The 18,996-nt window shown below is 41.5% G+C and overlaps 1 protein-coding gene across 1 annotated transcript in view; it reads left to right on the top strand.

The window, feature by feature from the left end:
* GPC1 (glypican 1) overlaps window positions 1–18,996 on the top strand; it is a 301,536-nt gene that overhangs the window by 141,389 nt on the left and 141,151 nt on the right. The window contains exon 2 of the mRNA XM_045031576.1: window positions 126–284. Coding sequence (XP_044887511.1) covers window positions 126–284 — 159 coding nt within the window. The remainder of the gene's footprint in view (window positions 1–125; window positions 285–18,996) is intronic.

Raw genomic sequence — 18,996 nt, 5'->3', positions numbered from 1 at the left:
CCTCAGTTTCATAATTAATGAGGGTAGAACTGGATTTGCTATGTGTAGTTTGGATACTTTGATACTATAGTCATCTTGGATGAAATCTCTTTCAGACCCTTTTTTATTGTTTTTTCTCACTTTAGGGGAACACCTGAGAATCTGCCCGCAGGGCTACACCTGCTGCACCAGCGAGATGGAGGAGAATTTTGCAAAAAAAAGCCAAAGTGAATTTGAAGACATGATGACAGAAGCCAGCCGCTCTGCACAGGTGACCCTAACATCTCAGTACAAAAACTTTGATGGTAAGTAAAGAACATACAGCTTACCCAAGTTTTGCTAGTTGCTCTTTAACTGTTGGACTCAGGGTTTTTATTTTTTTATTTTTTTGCTGCCATCTGGCTCTACCTTTGTGTATTGTGTTCTGTAGCAGTTATTGTTTCATTGCTTTCAATATGAGTTCTAGCATTTTCACTAGAGAATTACTTAGAAAATCTGTTTTTATTAAGGACTTTTCAGGAGTCTTACATCCGTATGTAGCTAAGACCTATATACATAGGCACAGAAGTGGCTTTTACAGACAACCATAACAACATTGAGTATTAACACAACAGCATAACATATTAGGTAATTACAAGAAACTTGGCAATATTCCTTGAGCTGTAGCTGAAAAATCACGATGCTGGGGAAGACTCTGATGTCTGTAGTTAGTTTCCTGATTTAAAAAAATAGGTTAGCAAGTGTCATTTGCCTTCAGATGCTCATGGCAGAAAGTAAATTTAGCACTCACCCAGACAATGCTGTGGAGAAGTATGGTGTGAGGGATACAGCATCACTTTCAAAGCACTAAGCAAACAATATGGCTGGCTGGCTGCTTCTGTTGCCAGTGGAATCAGTTTTGCAGCACAAGCTGCAAGCTGTGGGCTTTGAGGTCTTAAGGCCAGTGGAAATAAGTGGTTTATTGGCAAAATAGAGCTGACCTATGTTTCTGGAACCAAATCTATTATCAGCAATACCTATTTTGTAAAAGGCCAGGCATTTAGAATCACAGTCCTCTTACCTTTATCAACGATTGTCATATGGAGGTATAGGTAAAAGAACAGTGTGTGGGAGGGAGGTAATAATGGATAGAAGGGTAAAATTGGAGATTTCAGGAAACACACAGATATACAGAAATTGGCCTGACCTTCAGAAGCAGATAGCTAAGATTAAGGTCTTTTTCACTGAATAGGAAAAAACCAAGGCAATGCATCTCTGCACGGTACATTGCAGCTGCATAGTTGAAGTTGACTATAGCAAAGGCTTTATTTTGAAGCTTGGGATTAATTTATAATTTTGCCCTGAGAAAAGATTAAGGCCAGGATTTTCCAAAGTGACTAGTGATTTTGTTTGCCCAGTTTGACACTGTAAAAGTGCCTGATTTTCAGAAAGGATTGAGCACACTTGCTGCCCTCTGAAAATCAGGCCCCCGTTATAGTGCCTTAAGTTGGGCGCCCGGATATTGTAATCTTCAGTAGCACTTTTGAAGATCATGGCCCATATACTTACTCTTACCCTCACATCCAGGGCATGTGACTGAACACAGTTCCACATCCTAGAGGTAACTGAGATAGAATTTGGCTCAAAATATTGAGGATTGCACTAACAAACAGAGATTGCCCGGTAGGCAAACACTTTAATAAACCTAATTTTGTTTTATTGTTGGCTTTAAAAAAAACAAAACCAGGGTCCTTCTCTTTCTAAATTTCTGATTGGAGCTACCCAGATGTTCTTTGATTGTTTTCCAGTGTTTGAGAAAAATATTCCTTTTATCTCTAAGACATACGTCTAACATTTTTCTTGGGCCCAAAGCAGTAGCTGTGTTCAAAAAAACAAAGTATTCCTTTATCAAACCATAACGTACAAATCATTGCTCTTTTGTGTCAGGCATAACCTCAGTTGAGCCCTCAGGCCCAGGAAGATGTTTCCTGCTCCTATTACATCTTTTTTAGTTTGCTTAACTATTGCTGCAATCAATATTTGGGCTTATGATTTATGCAGGACATGTGATGCAAAAGCGAATTTATCATTTCAGGTTTGAATTTGCCTAGGAGCAAAATTTGACTTTACAACTCCACTGGAAATTTCAGATCAAAGAGTTGAAGTTGCAGTGGGATTGTGGGGGAGATCAGTTGCAGAAATGATGTAGAAACAAATGCATCTTCAACCACTGGGATTGCCAGCTGGTTTACAGTTAACAAAATGTTTTGCACACAAGGAGTGATGTTATTAAACAGCCTCAAATATAGGAGTTCCTCTTGCTTCAGACTGGAAGTTTATGCTTAGGGCCCTACCAAATTCACAGCCATGAAAAATGCATCACTGACCGTGAAATCTGGTCTTCCCCCATGAAATCTGGTCTTTTGTGTTTGTTTTTTACTCTGTACTACTCTATAGATTTCACCAGAGAGACCAGTCTTTCTTAAACTGGGGGTCCTGACCCAAAAGGGAGCTGGAGGGGAGTGTGATGTTGCACTCTGTATGATTTTATGAAAGTAGTCTGATGAGTGTGAATATAATGTAACTAAAATATGCTTCATGCAAAAGGTCTCTTGTAAGGTATCATTACAAAGCTTATAATCTACAGAGTGTGGTCATCCTATTTGTATAAATGTATCACTCTTGTATCTGAAACTAGAAATATGAAATATAACTCTGAGGGCCTATTGTAATTATGCAAAGTGTGGGCCATTAATGGTGGTTTGTAATCTTGATGACTCCCATTAACCAGGACAATTGACTGCAGATGGCTCTGTTTTACCTGTAAGTCTTCCTGTATATATGTGTGCTGGCAAGTGGGCAATGAAGTCTTACAGTGACATGTGATCATGTCACCTGAACTGGAATCCATCTTTAACCTGGTGCTTTTCCGTTTAGGGGGGGAAGGGAACCCGGGGGGGGGGGGGGAAACCCAGAGGGACAAAGGATTCCTGCCTTATGCAAAAGAGATATAAGTGGGTGGAACAGGGAAAAGGGGGCGGCCATCATGAGAATTCCCCGAGCTACCACCTGAGCTGGAACAAGGGCTGTACCAGGGGAAAGGGTTGTGCCCAGACTAGGAAGTCGTCCACGTCTGTGCAAGAAGCTTATTGAAACACCTTTGAGGGTGAGATTTCATCTGTATTCAGTTTTATTACTGTATTAGACTTAGATTTGTGTGTTTTATTTTATTTTACTAGGTAATTCACTTTGTTCTGTTACTACTTGAAACCATTTAAATCCTATTTTCTGACTTATTAATTAACCCAGAGTATGTATTAATACCTGGGTGGGGGCTGCAAACAGCTGTGCATCTCTCTCTCTATCAGTGTTACAGAGGGCGAACCATGTATGAGTTTACCCTGTATAGGCTTCATACAGGGTAAAACGGATTTATTTGGGGTTTGGACCCCACTGGGAGTTGGGCATCTGAGTGTTAAGACAGGAACCCTTTTGTAAGTTGCTTTCAATTAAGTCTGCAGCTTTGGGGCACGTGGTTCAGACCCTGGGTCTGTGTTGGAGCAGACGGGCGTGTCTGGCTCAACAAGACAGGGTGCTGGAGTCTCAAGCTGGCAAGGAAAGCAGGGGCAGAAGTAATCTGGGCACATCAGTTGGCAGTTCCCAAGGGGGTTTCTGTGATCCAACCCATCACAGGGGGTTGCAAGGTTATTTTAGGGGGGACATGGTATTGCTACTCATACTTCTGCGCTGCCTTCAGAACTGGGCAACCAGAGAGCGGTGGCTGTTGGCCAGGCGCCCAACTCTGAAGACGGCTCCCCGCCAGCAGCACCACAGAAGTAAGGGGGGCAATACCATATCATGCCACCCTTACTTCTGTGCTGCTGCCTTCAGAGCTGGGCAGCTGGAGAGTGGCGGCTGCTGACTGAGGGCCCAGCTCTGCAGACAGCAGCGCAGAAGTAAAGGCGGCAATACCACACCATGCCATCCTTACTTCTGTGCTGCTGCTGCTGGCGGCTCTGCCTTTAGAACTCAGCTCCCAGGAGCAGCCACTGCTCTCCAGCTGCCCAGCTTTGAAGGCAGCGCCGCTGCCAGCAGCACTGCAGAAGTAAGGGTAGCAGTAATGCAACCCCCCATACAATAACCTTGCAATCGCCCTCACAACTCCTTTTCTGATCAGGACCCCCTACAATTACAACACTCTGAAATTTCACATCTAAATAGCTGAAATCATGAAATTTACTATTTTTAAAATCCTATGACTATGAAATTGACCAAAATGGACTGTGAATTTGGTAGGGCCCTATTTATGCTCTTTCCGGTGCTGGACACAGGTATAAATGTCCTTGTAGGTTTTGTACTGTATCAGCAGCTTCAAATACTATTAACTACTAGGTTTGGATGAATTACCTGTTCAGCAGTGGAAAGGCCCTTCATTGGCTTTGTCTCTTCCTTCGGGAGAGATCCCGAAGTATGGTAATACGTGCTTTTCCGCCTCCCCCAGGTCACTCATGTATAGAGTTCTGTAAGATTTCATCTTTTCATCCCTCTTGTTTAATATGTATCTTTGGCCTGTAGGGGAGAGAGTGCTGTGTTCTGGCTTGCAGGGTTATCGGTATGTGGATAACCCTGAGCACCTCATCTCCTTTTTTGTTACAGGAGGGAAGTATTTGAGGGAATGGGACAGAATAGTGAGTGTAAATTCCCTTGGACTGGGGGTGCATAACCTTTGCTAATATTATTTACAACCTGGAGGTCATGTTATTCACAGATTCTCTGGTGGCAGGATGGCATGTTGGTAGCCCACAGGCTACCATTTTCCCTTTCTGTTGCAGATTGCCTCACAGCAAATCATATCTTTGTAATATCAGTGGTGATCACTGCAATAGCATTTAGTTGTAAAGGACCCAGAAACGTCATCTAGAAAATGCCCACCTCATTAGTACTGTCCTCTACACTGGTGTTTCACACGCTGCTTTGGGAGCAATTCAGCTTGTTGGTTTTGTCTGTAAAGCCCCAAATGGTCTGGCAGCCTGTTATCTGAAAAATCACCTCTGCCCAATTGCAGGAATTACAATCCACTGTGTCACTCTCAGGGTCTGCTTCTGGGGCAAACTCTGAAGGTGTTTATAGGGCAACAGTCAAAATAGTATGTAGACATGAATTTTGGATTTTAAAAAACGTAACTATGGAATTGAATTCTGTTCTTGCCATCCTAAGATTTGATTGTCCTCTGCATATTATTTATTATCTGAATTCTAGATTCCCAGGGCAGTTTAACTTGATATGGAATGGAGCAATGGGCTATAGAGACGTATAGGGGCCTACTCAGGATTTGTTTATAAGGAAGGCTAGTTGTGGCTCATTTACCTGCAAATCTTGCCCTGTTTCTATATTTCAGATTGTTGAAAGAAATTTGAAGATAACTGGGACTGTATAATATGGAGATATACCTATCTCATAGAGCTGGAAGGGACCCTCAAAGGTCATTGAGTCCAGCCCCCTGCCTTCACTAGCAGGACCAAGTACTGATTTTGCCCCAGATCCCTAGGCAGCCTCCTCAAGGATTGAACTCACAACCCTGGGTTTAGCAGGCCAATGCTCAAACCACTGAGCTATCCCTCCCCCCGTCTGTTGGAGGATGAGGGTTGTGGAGGACATAGATTTTAGTCTGAGATTTGCCCTGCTTTAAAATTGATGTAGTCTGAAGGGGGTTGGGGGTAAAATGTTGATACCTACATGGAAAAAAAATCCCCCTACATGGACAAAAACTGCAACCAAAAAAAGTGTGGCGCTCCCTCTGCTGGTTGGAAAGCAGTAGCTAGCCAACAAACTGAGTCATGCCAACAGCAGTCAATAGCCATTCTATTTGTAAAAGCCTCTTTGGCAAAATTCACTGTTCTTTGTTGTTTCTCCATCACAACTATGTGTGCCTGTGTGCACATATGGAGTATTTTTAAGAGGTTGAGAAATCTCTTACATTTTCAAGGTTTCAGATAAAACTTCAAGTTGTTTGTTTTTCAAATCAGTTATTGATTACAACCAATGTCTGGTAAATTTCTGATCCACCTGAAGAAGGCAAATGAAAAGATCCGATAGCATTATACTATATATTGGTGGTTACATCTTATCTAGAATACATCTCAACTCATTTATACTTCCCATTTTTTTTTATATAGCTGATGCTAGCTACTATAGTTCTGTACCTGTCTGTAGGATAGCTGCTCCACTCCTTCATCTAAGAAGCTTTCCCTGGGACTCGCATGGCATGTAATTATATTCTAAACACTGCTGGCACAGATGTATAAAAACAATGAATAAGAGCACGTGTTAATGGGCAGTGACAGTGAGGGGCTACAAACAGAAAGGAACAAAGCTGTTTTTATGGTATTAATCAAAGCTTAATTGTTACAACCCTAATCTATCTCCCTCTCTCCCTTTTTTTTTAAATCACTTTTAAATAAGAGTGAAATATTGTGCCAGTCTTTTCTTCTCAAACACTTTGGTGCAGTTAGCAGCACTGCTTGTGTGGCTGTTGACCTTTAGCTGTGAGCCAGGAAATCTCTTTTTATAATTATTTAGACCTTTTAAGTGAATATCAAAAAGTGAAATTGAAAATCTGCATTTCCTACCACATAGCTGACATAAACTGACAAAGTCCAGTATTTTTAAGATGCACCAATCACAGTTTATTTAAAATAAAATTATGTATTTTAGTAGATTACCTACTAGAATATTTGAGATCATCTACAAGCTTATATAACTTCAGATATGAGTAGCTGGGGAACAAGTATGTTGTGACACAAAACAATGTACATAATTAAGAACATGACTTCGGAGTTCTTTTTAGACAATTACATATTTCTTTTAAAATGAATCATTCTTTGAACTTGTAAAGGTGTGGGGAGTGTTGGAAGTTGTCATGAAACAATGGTTAACCATTTAGGGGATTCCTAAAGTACTGTGTTTTCTACTCTTCTGACTTATTTTAAGTTCAACCAAATGTTTCTTTGTAAAAGGAATTCACTTATTTTAGGATACAGTACAAGGGTGGAGTTAGGAGAGTAGCTTAAAGACTGTAAGTACATATTTGATATATACACACACACATTTAAGTGAATTTTATCAAATCAACTTCTGATTTGCTGGAGAAAGGTCTGCTTGTGTGAGCATCTGTTGTAACAAAACGGATAGAAAGCTGTCCAGCCTATTTTTCCCCCCCGTTAAAATTTGGGCTCGAAATCCTGTCCAGGATCTGATTTTGCAAATATTTCCTATCATTATAACAGGTGGAATGAAAATTCCAGTTCTAAACACTGATTAACTTAGAGGCGTTTGAATTTTGTGGCATGAGCCCATCTTTAAGTGTAAGTTACATACACACACAAAGCTTCACTGCGAAACAATCAGAATCATTACGCATGGAACATGCGCTTGCTGTGGGACTATGCCTTGAACTCGTGTTCATAAGGAGACTGCAGCTGATGCTTACTTAGTAGGCAGTGTCTCTCTGGGAGCACATGACACTAGTGCTCTGGAATCTGCACTGGCTGCCTATTGGTGCACAGCTGGGACTTTAGTCCGTTGCTTTTGATCTACAAACCCCTAACTGGCCTAGGACTCCTCTACTTGATATCTCCAAATTTCATGTTGCTGCAGTTGAGATTTCTGTGAACTCTCAAGCTTGAACCTGGAGCTATAAGACAGAGGACTGTGCTTGATTCTGGAACTTGCTTCCCCATTGGTTGAAACCAGCTGGAGTTTGCTGAACTTCACAACATGCTTTGGAAGCCATTTATTTGATTGGGTTCTAGAGATGGGCTCTTGACTGGTTGTGCTGTTTTTGTGACTGAATGCTTCCTTATTGTTGGAGCGTGCAGAGCTTGGGGTATAGACATATTTTTCTACATACATTAAAAGAATAAATAAATATAACTTTGCCTCAATCAGTGAAACGTCTTAAGATTCCTAGAATTGCTGAGGAAGACAGAATTACAACACCAAGAAAACCTTGATGTGTGAAACATTTAGCATTATTTATGGAAAAGTCTATTTTGTTTGGGGTTTTTTTTTGGTCTGAGATGTGAAAATACAAGCCTTTATGAGCAGGAAAAAACCCCAAGAGCTAACAAATTAACTAAATGTGCTTTTAACCTTCACCCTCCATTGTTGTAACAGTTAACTACAGTGTATTTGGTAAATGCTCACCCACTTAAAAAAACGTGTGCCAAATTTTGCCCTCAGTTACACGTAGAGCATTTTTCAGTCAAAACTCTTCTTTTTATTAAAAAAAAAATGTAGATTCAGGTTAACTGACACATTTTGTGAATTTGTATAGATTTTGGCAAATTTGTTTCAATTGAGACAGTTTTCAATGAAATATTTTTACTTTTGTATTCGAAACTACTTTTCCTTTTGAAATTACCTTTAATTGTATTTTTTCTAAAATCTTTTTTGGGAAAAAATAGTTTTGGAGTTCGATTGACAGAGCCAAATTCTGCCCTCAGTCACCTAAGCAGCTCTAGTACTACTGAGAGCAGGATGTGGCTAGTGCATGAGTATGCTTTTGAAAGGGAGCATCAAATGCAATTCCCTGGATTCATCATGATTTCCTGCGCTGAGGCAGCTTGTGCAAAACATAAGAACGGCCGTACCGGGTCAGACCAAAGGTCCATCTAGCCCAGTATCTGTCTACCGACAGTGGCCAATGCCAGGTGTCCCAGAGGGAGTGAACCTAACAGGCAATGATCAAGTGATCTCTCTCCTGCCATCCATCTCCATCCTCTGACGAACAGAGGCTAGGGACACCATTCTTACCCATCCTGGCTAATAGCCATTTATGGACTTAGCCACCGTGAATTTATCCAGTTCACCTTTTAAACATTGTTATAGTCCTAGCCTTCACAACATCCTCAGGTAAGGAGTTCCACAAGTTGACTGTGCGCTGCGTGAAGAACTTCCTTTTATTTGTTTTAAACCTGCTGCCTATTAATTTCATTTGGTGACCCCTAGTTCTTGTATTATGGGAATAAGTAAATAACTTTTCCTTATCCACTTTCTCCACATCACTCATGATTTTATATACCGCTATCATATCCCCCCTTAGTCTTCTCTTTTCCAAGCTGAAGAGTCCTAGCCTCTTTAATCTTTCCTCGTATGGGACCCTCTCCAAACCCCTAATCATTTTAGTTGCCCTTTTCTGAACCTTTTCTAGTGCTAGAATATCTTTTTTTTGAGGTGAGGAGACCATATCTGTACACAGTATTTGAGATGTGGGTGTACCATGGATTTATATAAGGGCAATAATATATTCTCAGTCTTATTCTCTATCCCCTTTTTAATGATTCCTAACATCCTGTTTGCTTTTTTGACCACCTCTGCACAGTGCGTGGACATCTTCAGAGAACTATCCACGATGACTCCAAGATCTTTTTCCTGACTCGTTGTAGCTAAATTAGCCCCCATCATATTGTATGTATAGTTGGGGTTATTTTTTCCAATGTGCATTACTTTACATTTATCCACATTAAATTTCATTTGCCATTTTGTTGCCCAATCACTTAGTTTTGTGAGATCTTTTTGAAGTTCTTCACAGTCTGCTTTGGTCTTAACTATCTTGAGTAGTTTAGTATCATCTGCAAACTTTGCCACCTCACTGTTTACCCCTTTCTCCAGATCATTTATGAATAAATTGAATAGGATTGGTCCTAGGACTGACCCTTGGGGAACACCACTAGTTACCCCTCTCCATTCTGAGAATTTACCATTAATTCCTACCCTTTGTTCCCTGTCTTTTAACCAGTTCTGAATCCATGAAAGGACCTTCCCTTTTATCCCATGACAGCTTAATTTAGGTAAGAGCCTTTGGTGAGGGACCTTGTCAAAGGCTTGCTGGAAATCTAAGTACACTATGTCCACCAGATCCCCCTTGTCCACATGTTTGTTGACCCCTTCAAAGAACTCTAATAGATTAGTAAGACACGATTTCCCTTTACAGAAACCATGTTGACTATTGCTCAACAGTTTGTTTTTCTATGTGTCTGACAATTTTATTCTTTACTATTGTTTCAACTAATTTGCCCGGTATCGACGTTAGATTTACTGGTCTGTAATTGCCGGGATCACCTCTAGAGCCCTTTTTAAATATTGGTGTTACATTAGCTAACTTCCAGTCATTGGGTACTGAAGCCGATTTAAAGGACAGGTTACAAACCTTAGTTAATAGTTCCGCAACTTCACATTTGAGTTCTTTCAGAACTCTTGGGTGAATGCCATCTGGTCCCGGTGACTTGTTAATGTTGAGTTTATCAATTAATTCCAAAACCTCCTCTAGTGACACTTCAATCTGTGACAGTTCCTCAGATTTGTCACCTACAAAAGCCAGCTGAGGTTTGGGAATCTCCCTAACATCCTCAGCCGTGAAGACTGAAGCAAAGAATCCATTTAGTTTCTCCGCAATGACTTTATCGTCTTTAAGCGCTCCTTTTGTATTTCGATCGTCACGGGGCCCCACTGGTTGTTTAGCAGGCTTCCTGCTTCTGATGTACTTAAAAAACATTTTGTTATTACCTTTGGAGTTTTTGGCTAGCCGTTCTTCAAACTCCTCTTTGGCTTTTCTTATTACACTCTTGCACTTAAGTTGGCAGTGTTTGTGCTCCTTTCTATTTGCCTCACTAGGATTTGACTTTCCCTTTTTAAAGGAAGTCTTTTTATCTCTCACTGCTTCTTTTACATGGTTGTTAAGCCACAGTGGCTCTTTTTTAGTTCTTTTACTGTGTTTCTTAATTTGGGTATACATTGAAGTTGGGTCTCTATTATGGTGTCTTTAAAAAGGGCCCATGCAGCTTGCAGGGATTTCACTTTAGTCACTGTACCTTTTAACTTTTGTTTAACTAACCCCCTCATTTTTGTATAGTTCCCCCTTTTGAAATTAAATGCCACAGTGTTGGGCTGTTGAGCTGTTCTTCCCACCACAGGGATGTTGAATGCTATTGTATTATGGTCACTATTTCCAAGCGGTCCTGCCATAGTTACCTCTTGGACCAGCTCCTGCGCACCACTCAGGACTAAATCTAGAGTTGCCTCTCCCCTTGTGGGTTCCCATACCAGCTGCTCCATGAAGCAGTCATTTAAAGTATCGAGAAATTTTATCTCTGCATTTCGTCCTGAAGTGAAATGTTCCCAGTCAATATGGGCATAATTGAAATCCCCCACTATTATTGGGTTCTTAATTTTGATAGCCTCTCTAATTTCCCTTAGCATTTCATCATCACTATTACTGTCCTGGTCAGGTGGTCGATAATAGATCCCTAATGTTATATTTTTATTAGAGCTTGAAATTTCTATCCATAGAGATTCTATGGAACATGTGGATTCGCTTAAGATTTTTACTTCATTTGAATCTACATTTTCTTTCACATATAGTGCCACTCCTCCCCCTGCATGACCTGTTCTGTCCTTCTGATATATTTTGTACCCCGGAATGATTGTGTCCCATTGATTGCTCTCAGTCCACCAGGTTTCTGTGATGCCTATTATATCAATATCCTCCTTTATCACAAGGCACTCTAGTTCACCCATCTTATTATTTAGACTTCTAGCATTTGTGTACAAGCACTTTAAAAACTTGTCCCTGTTTATTTGTCTGCCCTTTTCTGATGTACCAGATTCTTTTTTATGTGACTGTTTATCATCTGATCCGGCCCTTACATTATCCTCTTCCGTCCTCTGCTCCTGACTATAACCTGGAGATTCTCTATCAATAGACTCTCCCCTAAGAGAAGTCTGTGTCCGATCCACATGCTCCTCTGCAGCAGTCGGCTTTCCCCCATCTCCTAGTTTAAAAACTGCTCTACAACCTTTTTAATGTTTAGTGCCAGCAGTCTGGTTCCACTTTGGTTTAGGTGGAGCCCATCTCTCCTGTATAGGCTCCCCCCATCCCAGAAGTTTCCCCAGTTCCTAATGAATGTGAACCCCTCCTCTCTACACCATCGTCTCATCCACGCATTGAAACTCTGAAGCTCTGCCTGCCTACCTGGCCCTGCGCATGGAACTGGGAGCATTTCTGAGAATGCCACCATAGAGGTCCTGGATTTCAGTCTCTTCCCTAGCAGCCTAAATTGGGCTTCCAGGACATCTCTCCTACCCTTTGAACCCGACAAGAAAAGGGAGTTGTCCTGAAGAGGTAGCAAAATTGGGGCAAATGGAAAAAGAAACAACAAAACGCACAACAAAAGACCCTCTCTTTCTTTTTTATTCCTCTGAGAAGTGAGGTGAAAGGAGCTCATTGGTGGCTTTGCTATTTGTTTCTGATAAAGAACCACCTTAAGAAAACACAAACAACTGGGAATGATTTATGATGGTCCTGCTGCTGCTTTCTGCAGATTTGTTTCATGTACAGTATTGAGCATCTCACTCGGTATTTATGATTTTAGTGGAATGGGGTGGGGTATCTATCGAAAGTGCATTCCAGAACATGGAGAGATTACTCCTCACAGGTAGCTGCCTCGGGGAAGTGAATGCGTATATTCACCTATAACAGTTTTACCACCTGGAGTTTTCTTTCTACTTACGGCTTGTTCTCTTCACATTGAAGCTGCAAACATCCATGCTGCAGGGTATGTTTTAGTGTGCATGCAGCAGTTAACGTTAAAGAATGACACAAGCACAATATTCTTTCCTATAAGGAAAAAGGGGCAGGGGGAGGGAAGTGCTGACTGGATGAGAAAGCACACTGCTTTTGGGTGTCTTGTACAAGGACTAACAGACCCAAAAGAGTCGGTATTATGAGCTGCTTGTTCATGCTTATGATGCATAGATTTATGTAGGAAAGGTAAAGCATACATCTCAGTTACGGCATACGCAATAAAACAGATGTTACCATATTTTGTCCACTCCCCTCCCCCCCCCCCCAAAACCGTTCTCTTCTAAGTGCTTAAATAATAGCGAAATGCACATCTGTGTTGGGACATGAAAGAAATCACCTGCTTCTCTGAGATATAGGATGGTACAGAATAATTTCCCAAGAAGTTAATGGTGTCCTGACAGTCATTTTAAAAGACAGTGTTGATGGGTTTTATTTTTAATGTGTAAGGGCCTAATTCATGAGTCTTTCTGAAAACCTCCAATTTCACAGAATATACAGTTAATCAGCCTAGCTTTTATAATAAATGCTGGATGTCACCATCAGTGATGGAAGAACCATTATGCTAAGTGCAGTTGTGTTCACATGGCCGGATTGAGATCAAAACAATGAAATGAGAGACGAATAGATGAAATTTTTCTGTATGGCTTTTCAGAGGAGCCTATTATATGAACCAACATACAATGAGACAGTTAAACTTATCTGATTTTCAATTGGAACAGCTCCCATCCTTCAGTCTTCTTAAGCTGTTTTTCTCAGAAAAGTAAAGAAGTAGAATTTCTTCGGCAGCTCTGTGGCAATGACATTTATGCTGTATGAGCCAAATCCTGAGAAGGTCTGTGCACCTACAATTCAGTCTTTCTGTGGATTCATCCTTCTGTTTCTAATCAGTTGAAGATCTAATTTAGCTGTCTTCCCAGTTCCAAAAACTGGGCACGTGAAGTGATGTGCCACCTGGGTTCCTGGCACATGTAGTAAAGTTGAAACTATGATACCAGAAAATATGGCAAGTTTCTGCATAGCAGGCTACATTTGCTTTTTTTAGGCTGTTTCTTCATGTATTTTGTCTCATTCAGGGTGATATAGGTTCTTCTGCCTGCAAAAATTATGCTTATTACAAGCAGTTGTTTTTATATTATTATTATAGAAGCAAGCAGGTGCCTGGACCAAGATCAGGGCTCCATTGTACATACAGATACTGAGAGACAATCCCTGGTGTGGGGCTGTTTCACTGCTGTGTAGACTTCCAGGCTCAGGCTAGAGCCCAGGCTCTAGGACCCTGCAGGATGGGAGGATCCCAGGGCTCCAGCTTGAGCCTGGAAATCTACGAAGCAATGAAACAGCCCAAGTCCTGTGAACCCAAGTAAGCTGGCACAGGCCAACTGTGGGTTTTTCTTTACTGTGTAACATCCCGTAAATGGACAAGCCAGACTAAGGGCAGAAAGGAAAACAGACGTGAAGTGACTTGTTTGATGTCACACACTAAGTTAATGACGGAGCTGGGAATAGAACCCACGCCCCCTGGCTACCAGTCTGATGCCCTCTCTATTATACCACACCTTTTTCTTTTCTAAAACTTGCAGTGATCCTGCTTATTGAGCTATGTCCCTTTAAGGGTGCAGGATATATATCACCATCCCATTCCTTACTGGCTTTGCTAATTCAGACTTGTATTACAGAGAGGAAGAGACAGTCCCAGTCTCTAAGATGGGGAAATATACCATTTGGCTGTGGTAACCCTTTTGTGTAAGGCCTTCCGAACAGGAGAACTGATGAAGTCTGCAAACCTGTTATACAAATTGAAGGTAGAGTACAACAGAGACTTCCCTTACAAGAGGTGGCTATGGCCATGTCTTGTGGCCAGATTTTCTGACATGCAAAGTAGCACAAACCCAGCAAAGTCAATCAGTGCTTCAGGTGCTCAGCACCTTTGAGGAGCAGGCTAACGGTTGAGGTGCCCACACCAGAAGTTAGGTAATGCTTTGTCAGTTTTTTGGTAGAAAGAGGCCTTTACATTCACCACAATCTAACATGGAAAACACGGAATGAGAAGGAGGAGGAGGAGGAGGGAAGTAAAGCATCTGTAACCAACTAACATGGCTTCCTGGCTTAAAAAAACACAGCTAGTGCAATATATTTTGTCCTGGGTCTTTCCTGGAACTGGACTGCTGCTGTCCTGGGCTATTTGAGTGCCTAATTTTGGATCTGTTTCTTGTATTTGCTGAAAATGACCCATTACAATAACAAATGCCATTTATCTGACAGCTCATGACTATTTAAAAAAGTGGTCACTGGTATAATACATCTTTGGTAAAGCTATGGGTTAGCCAAGACAGCACTGGTACAGTGTTTGTTCCACTGTCTAGAGAATGGAGAATAGGACTGTCCACATAGGCCTTGATTCAACAAAGCATTTAAGCATGTGCTTCTGATTAAACCCGTGGTTACATGCTTTGCTGAAGTGGAGCCATAGAAAAGAAACACCCCCAAAATATTTTGGGGGTATCTAAAAAATAAAATATAACTCAGAATTCAGCACAAGGACCTAATTCAACTACGAGTTTTATTTCAGAGGCTACAAACCTTACACAGCAGTAAAGACTTCTGACTTGTAATCTATTGATAGACTTCATGATCTACCCTTAAGGGATAGAGGGCTCTATATTGCTCAGTAGTGACCCTTGTTAATTAACGAAAAGTAGCAAGAGTATCAGAACATAGTATTACCCAGACCTTGACCAGAAGAATGGTGCCTTTGTATGTGGAGGGATTGAAGCACTGTTAAGAATATGGAAGATCCCACTCTTCACTAGTGGAAAGAAATAAGGATTTATTTCTCCTCTGAAATTACTTTGATGGTTTTTGAAGCTTTAGTTTAACATGTATTATTTTGCTTTGCTTTTCCACTTTTCCAAACCTAATACATGCATTTCGGCATTGATTACTTCCCCTGCTGCTTAAAACAACAGTAGACAAAATCTCTTTCAATGGCTCAGGGTATGATTGCTGCTAAAGGATGGTCTTTAGGGAGAATGGACAAAAGAGGGAAAATGATCATAGAGTGAGCTATGAAAATTGTTTTGGCTAAGAATTAAGACTGTGGTGTTTTAAGGTGCCCAAAGAGTTAGGTGCTCAACTTGCATTGAAATTCATAGGGTTTGGGCACTTAGCCTCCTGAGGCTCAATTGAAGATTGCAGCTGAAAATAGTGCATACCTTAAACCTTATTTTAGGGGTCTTGTAGGAGGAGAACGAACCCATTAGTTTGGCTTTAGAAGAGCATTGAAATCCAAGGATATGTGATGAGTTAAGTTATGGTCTGGAGCTCTTTAAAATATAAGTGAAGATCTACCATTTTAAGGAGAACCCTGAAACAATATGGAAACAAATTCGTTGAGACTATTTTGGGCCTTTAACCTTTTGTTTTGATTTCCATTAGTGTCTTGCAAGTAATACATCACTAAGCAACTCGCTAATGTCTTCTCTGCTCAACTGTATTCCAAGCTATATACCAGTAATCAAAAAAAGCTGGACAGCTGCAAACCACGGGTCATACCACCCATTAATCAAGGTGCCGGGAAATAATGTTTGTTACAGTGTAACATTAATATCGGGTCTGAATTCAACTTTTAAAATGCTGGAGATAATGGAGTTGTTTCTGACAGCCCCAATGATATAATAATTCACTTTTAAAACATAAAGCCCTGTTCCAATGTCACAAAAATGAATACACTGGCCCTTGAGGAGTAATGAATGCCTATAAACACATTGTGCTGCTGCATATACTCAACTTGTCATAGGGGACATGGCCAGTATTTAGTCCCATTGGAAAAGGAGTGCTGCTTTCTGCAGCTACTCCAGCTCCATCCGTCCATATCCGTGTCAGGTTCCCTGACTCGCCTCTCATCCCATCACTCAGCAAGTTAATAAGAAGATTAGACAAGAAGACTCTAACCATGCCAATGTGCCTTCCAGTCTATACTCAAGTTCACTTGCTTGGGAAACTCCCAAGAAACAAGAGGGGGTGGAATTGTCCCTAGTGAGTAATACTCCAATCACTGAGTCCTTTTCCCTCTGGGTGACTAGGGTGGGAGAGATCATTTTACTAAGATGAAGAAAGACTTGGTCCTTGTCCCAAGAATTTTACAGATTCAAATCACCTGGTGACAATACAGTTCAAAAGCACAGGTTGAATTAATAAATTTTAAATAGGGTTTCTGTGTGGCGTTAATTATCTGCACAATGCTTGGTGTGGCAGCACTGAAAGGACAAAGTTAACTGTATGGAAGGATTTGGAAGAAGAGAGGGAGGTCACAGATGGAGAAGCAGAGAGACCCAAGGGTAAAGGGCAGAACAGAAGGTGTCAGGTTGAGTGGGAGAAGCTTATAAATGGGGCATTCAGAATTATTTTTATACCCCTCCCCACTACCCTGTCTATTCTTATGGATATCCTAATTCCCTGATATAGAAGTAAATAAAATAAAAGCTACAAGAATTGTTAACACTGGCCTTATTTTTACCCTAGCCCAGGACGATTGTGGCTCTTTTAAAACCTGAAATTAATTCAGTAATATTTGAGACCCTGTTTGAAAGATGTTTTGTTTTTTGTGGCGCTATCTTTTTTTTAACCTGCTTTTAAGCACCACTTAATTCACTGGAGAGAATACTGTCAAGTACTATTAAGCTTTTACTCTCATTTCCCACCCAGGTATGAGACTCTGAAGCTCATTCTGAGAGGTCTTTAGGACTGGGGCTTCCAACAGGTATCTTTCCCCATGCTAATGCAGAATGTTACCCACAGGTCACTAGGCCAGCTCCAAGGGTTTATTTTTCTCTAAACTGTAAATATTACTACATACAAAAAATTACATGAAAAGAACCTTGTTTGCAAAGTCAAGCACTCAAAAGTTAGGAAATGCCAGAATTCAGGTTGCCTGAGCAACCTTAATTTGCCCCCCCCTTGTGGATATGCATTATGATACCATCTTTAATTACATGATCATATACTGTTTTTTCCAGAGGACCCCTGTAACATTAATTCAGGTATTTCCTAACTTTTGAGTGCTGGACTTCGCAACTTTAATAACAGTCTTTTAACATAATTTTTTGTGTTATTCCCTAGGGTTTTATAAAAACAAACAGAAAAAATGACATTGTCATGTTGGCATCATATTGACATCCACATGGTTAATCACCAGGGGTGGAGTCTTTAAATATACTCCACAGACCTCTGCCACTAGGGCTACCAGCGTAACTGATAGCAACAGGTTGTGTGGACCAGCACTAGAAAGAGAAGAGACACATTTTGCTAGTGGGTAACAGATAGCTGCTATGAACAGAAGATAGGTGAGACTCCGGAATCTTGGGTTCCATTTCCGGCTATGGATGGAAGTGTGCTGTAGTGGTAACAGGCTCTTCTGCCCATTTTCCCCAAAGTTTGACCCCTTCTGCCCTATCCCCTCCAACCTGTCCCAGTCCTGTTTCTTCCTCATCCTGATCCCATTCTCCTTGCCTACCCAGGGTTAGTCTCCACTCCTCAGGCTTCTCATCCCAGTCTCTGTCTAGCCAGTCCCAGTTTTCCTGGTACACCCCAAGTCCTCTTTTGATCTGTCTCCCCCCACCCATCCTCCCACTATTCTTCCACCCCACTGGTTCCCAGTCTACTTATCCAGCTAGTTCCAGTCTTCCCACCTCCCCTCAGTCCTTCATCTGATCTGTATTTCCCTTCCCCCTACCAACTGGTTCAGAGTCTTCCACCCCCACTGGCTCCAAGTCGTCTTGTCCTGCTAGTCTCAGCCTTCCATTCCCCATTCAGTCATTAGTCCTGGTCTCCTTGTCCAGCCAGTCCCAGTCTCCCTCCCACCCCAGATTCCAGCCTCTCCCCACATCTCCCCATTAGTGTTTCTCTCTTCCCACCTTCTCTTCCCACCCACTCTGCAGTCCCAGTCTCACCAGATTCCTTGTCCCACTCTACTCTTCCCATCTCCTGGTCCGGCTTTTGTCCACTCTGCATTCAAGTCAAGCAGGCTCCTCTTCCATGCTGCCTGGGCATCAGCACAGGAGTAATTGAGGGTGTGTCTACTCTGCACTGTAAGCCCAGGGTTAGTAGAACTTGAGTTAGCAGATCCGGGGTTTGTTATTTTAGGGTTTGAGCATCTACACTCGGTTGTAACCCCAGGTTAGGAATATTTTAATCCTGGGTTCCAGCCTGAGACTGCATTATGTGGGCCAAAGTCCAGCCACCCATATCCCTGACTTCCTAGCGCGCTCCCCAAATGTGGCTGCTCTAGCCCTTTGTTCATGGTGATGTGTGGGAAAACTTGACTGTCCAGAGGATAAAGAAATTTGGCGTGTGGGATATTTTTGGCAGATGTCTAGAGCATGAGTCCAGTGGGGCTG

Source organism: Mauremys mutica, chromosome 9 (genome assembly GCF_020497125.1).
Source record: "Mauremys mutica isolate MM-2020 ecotype Southern chromosome 9, ASM2049712v1, whole genome shotgun sequence".
NCBI classification, from domain to species: Eukaryota; Metazoa; Chordata; order Testudines; family Geoemydidae; genus Mauremys; species Mauremys mutica.
Note: the sequence above shows the minus strand (reverse complement) of the source record. Positions and strands in the feature narration are given on the sequence as shown.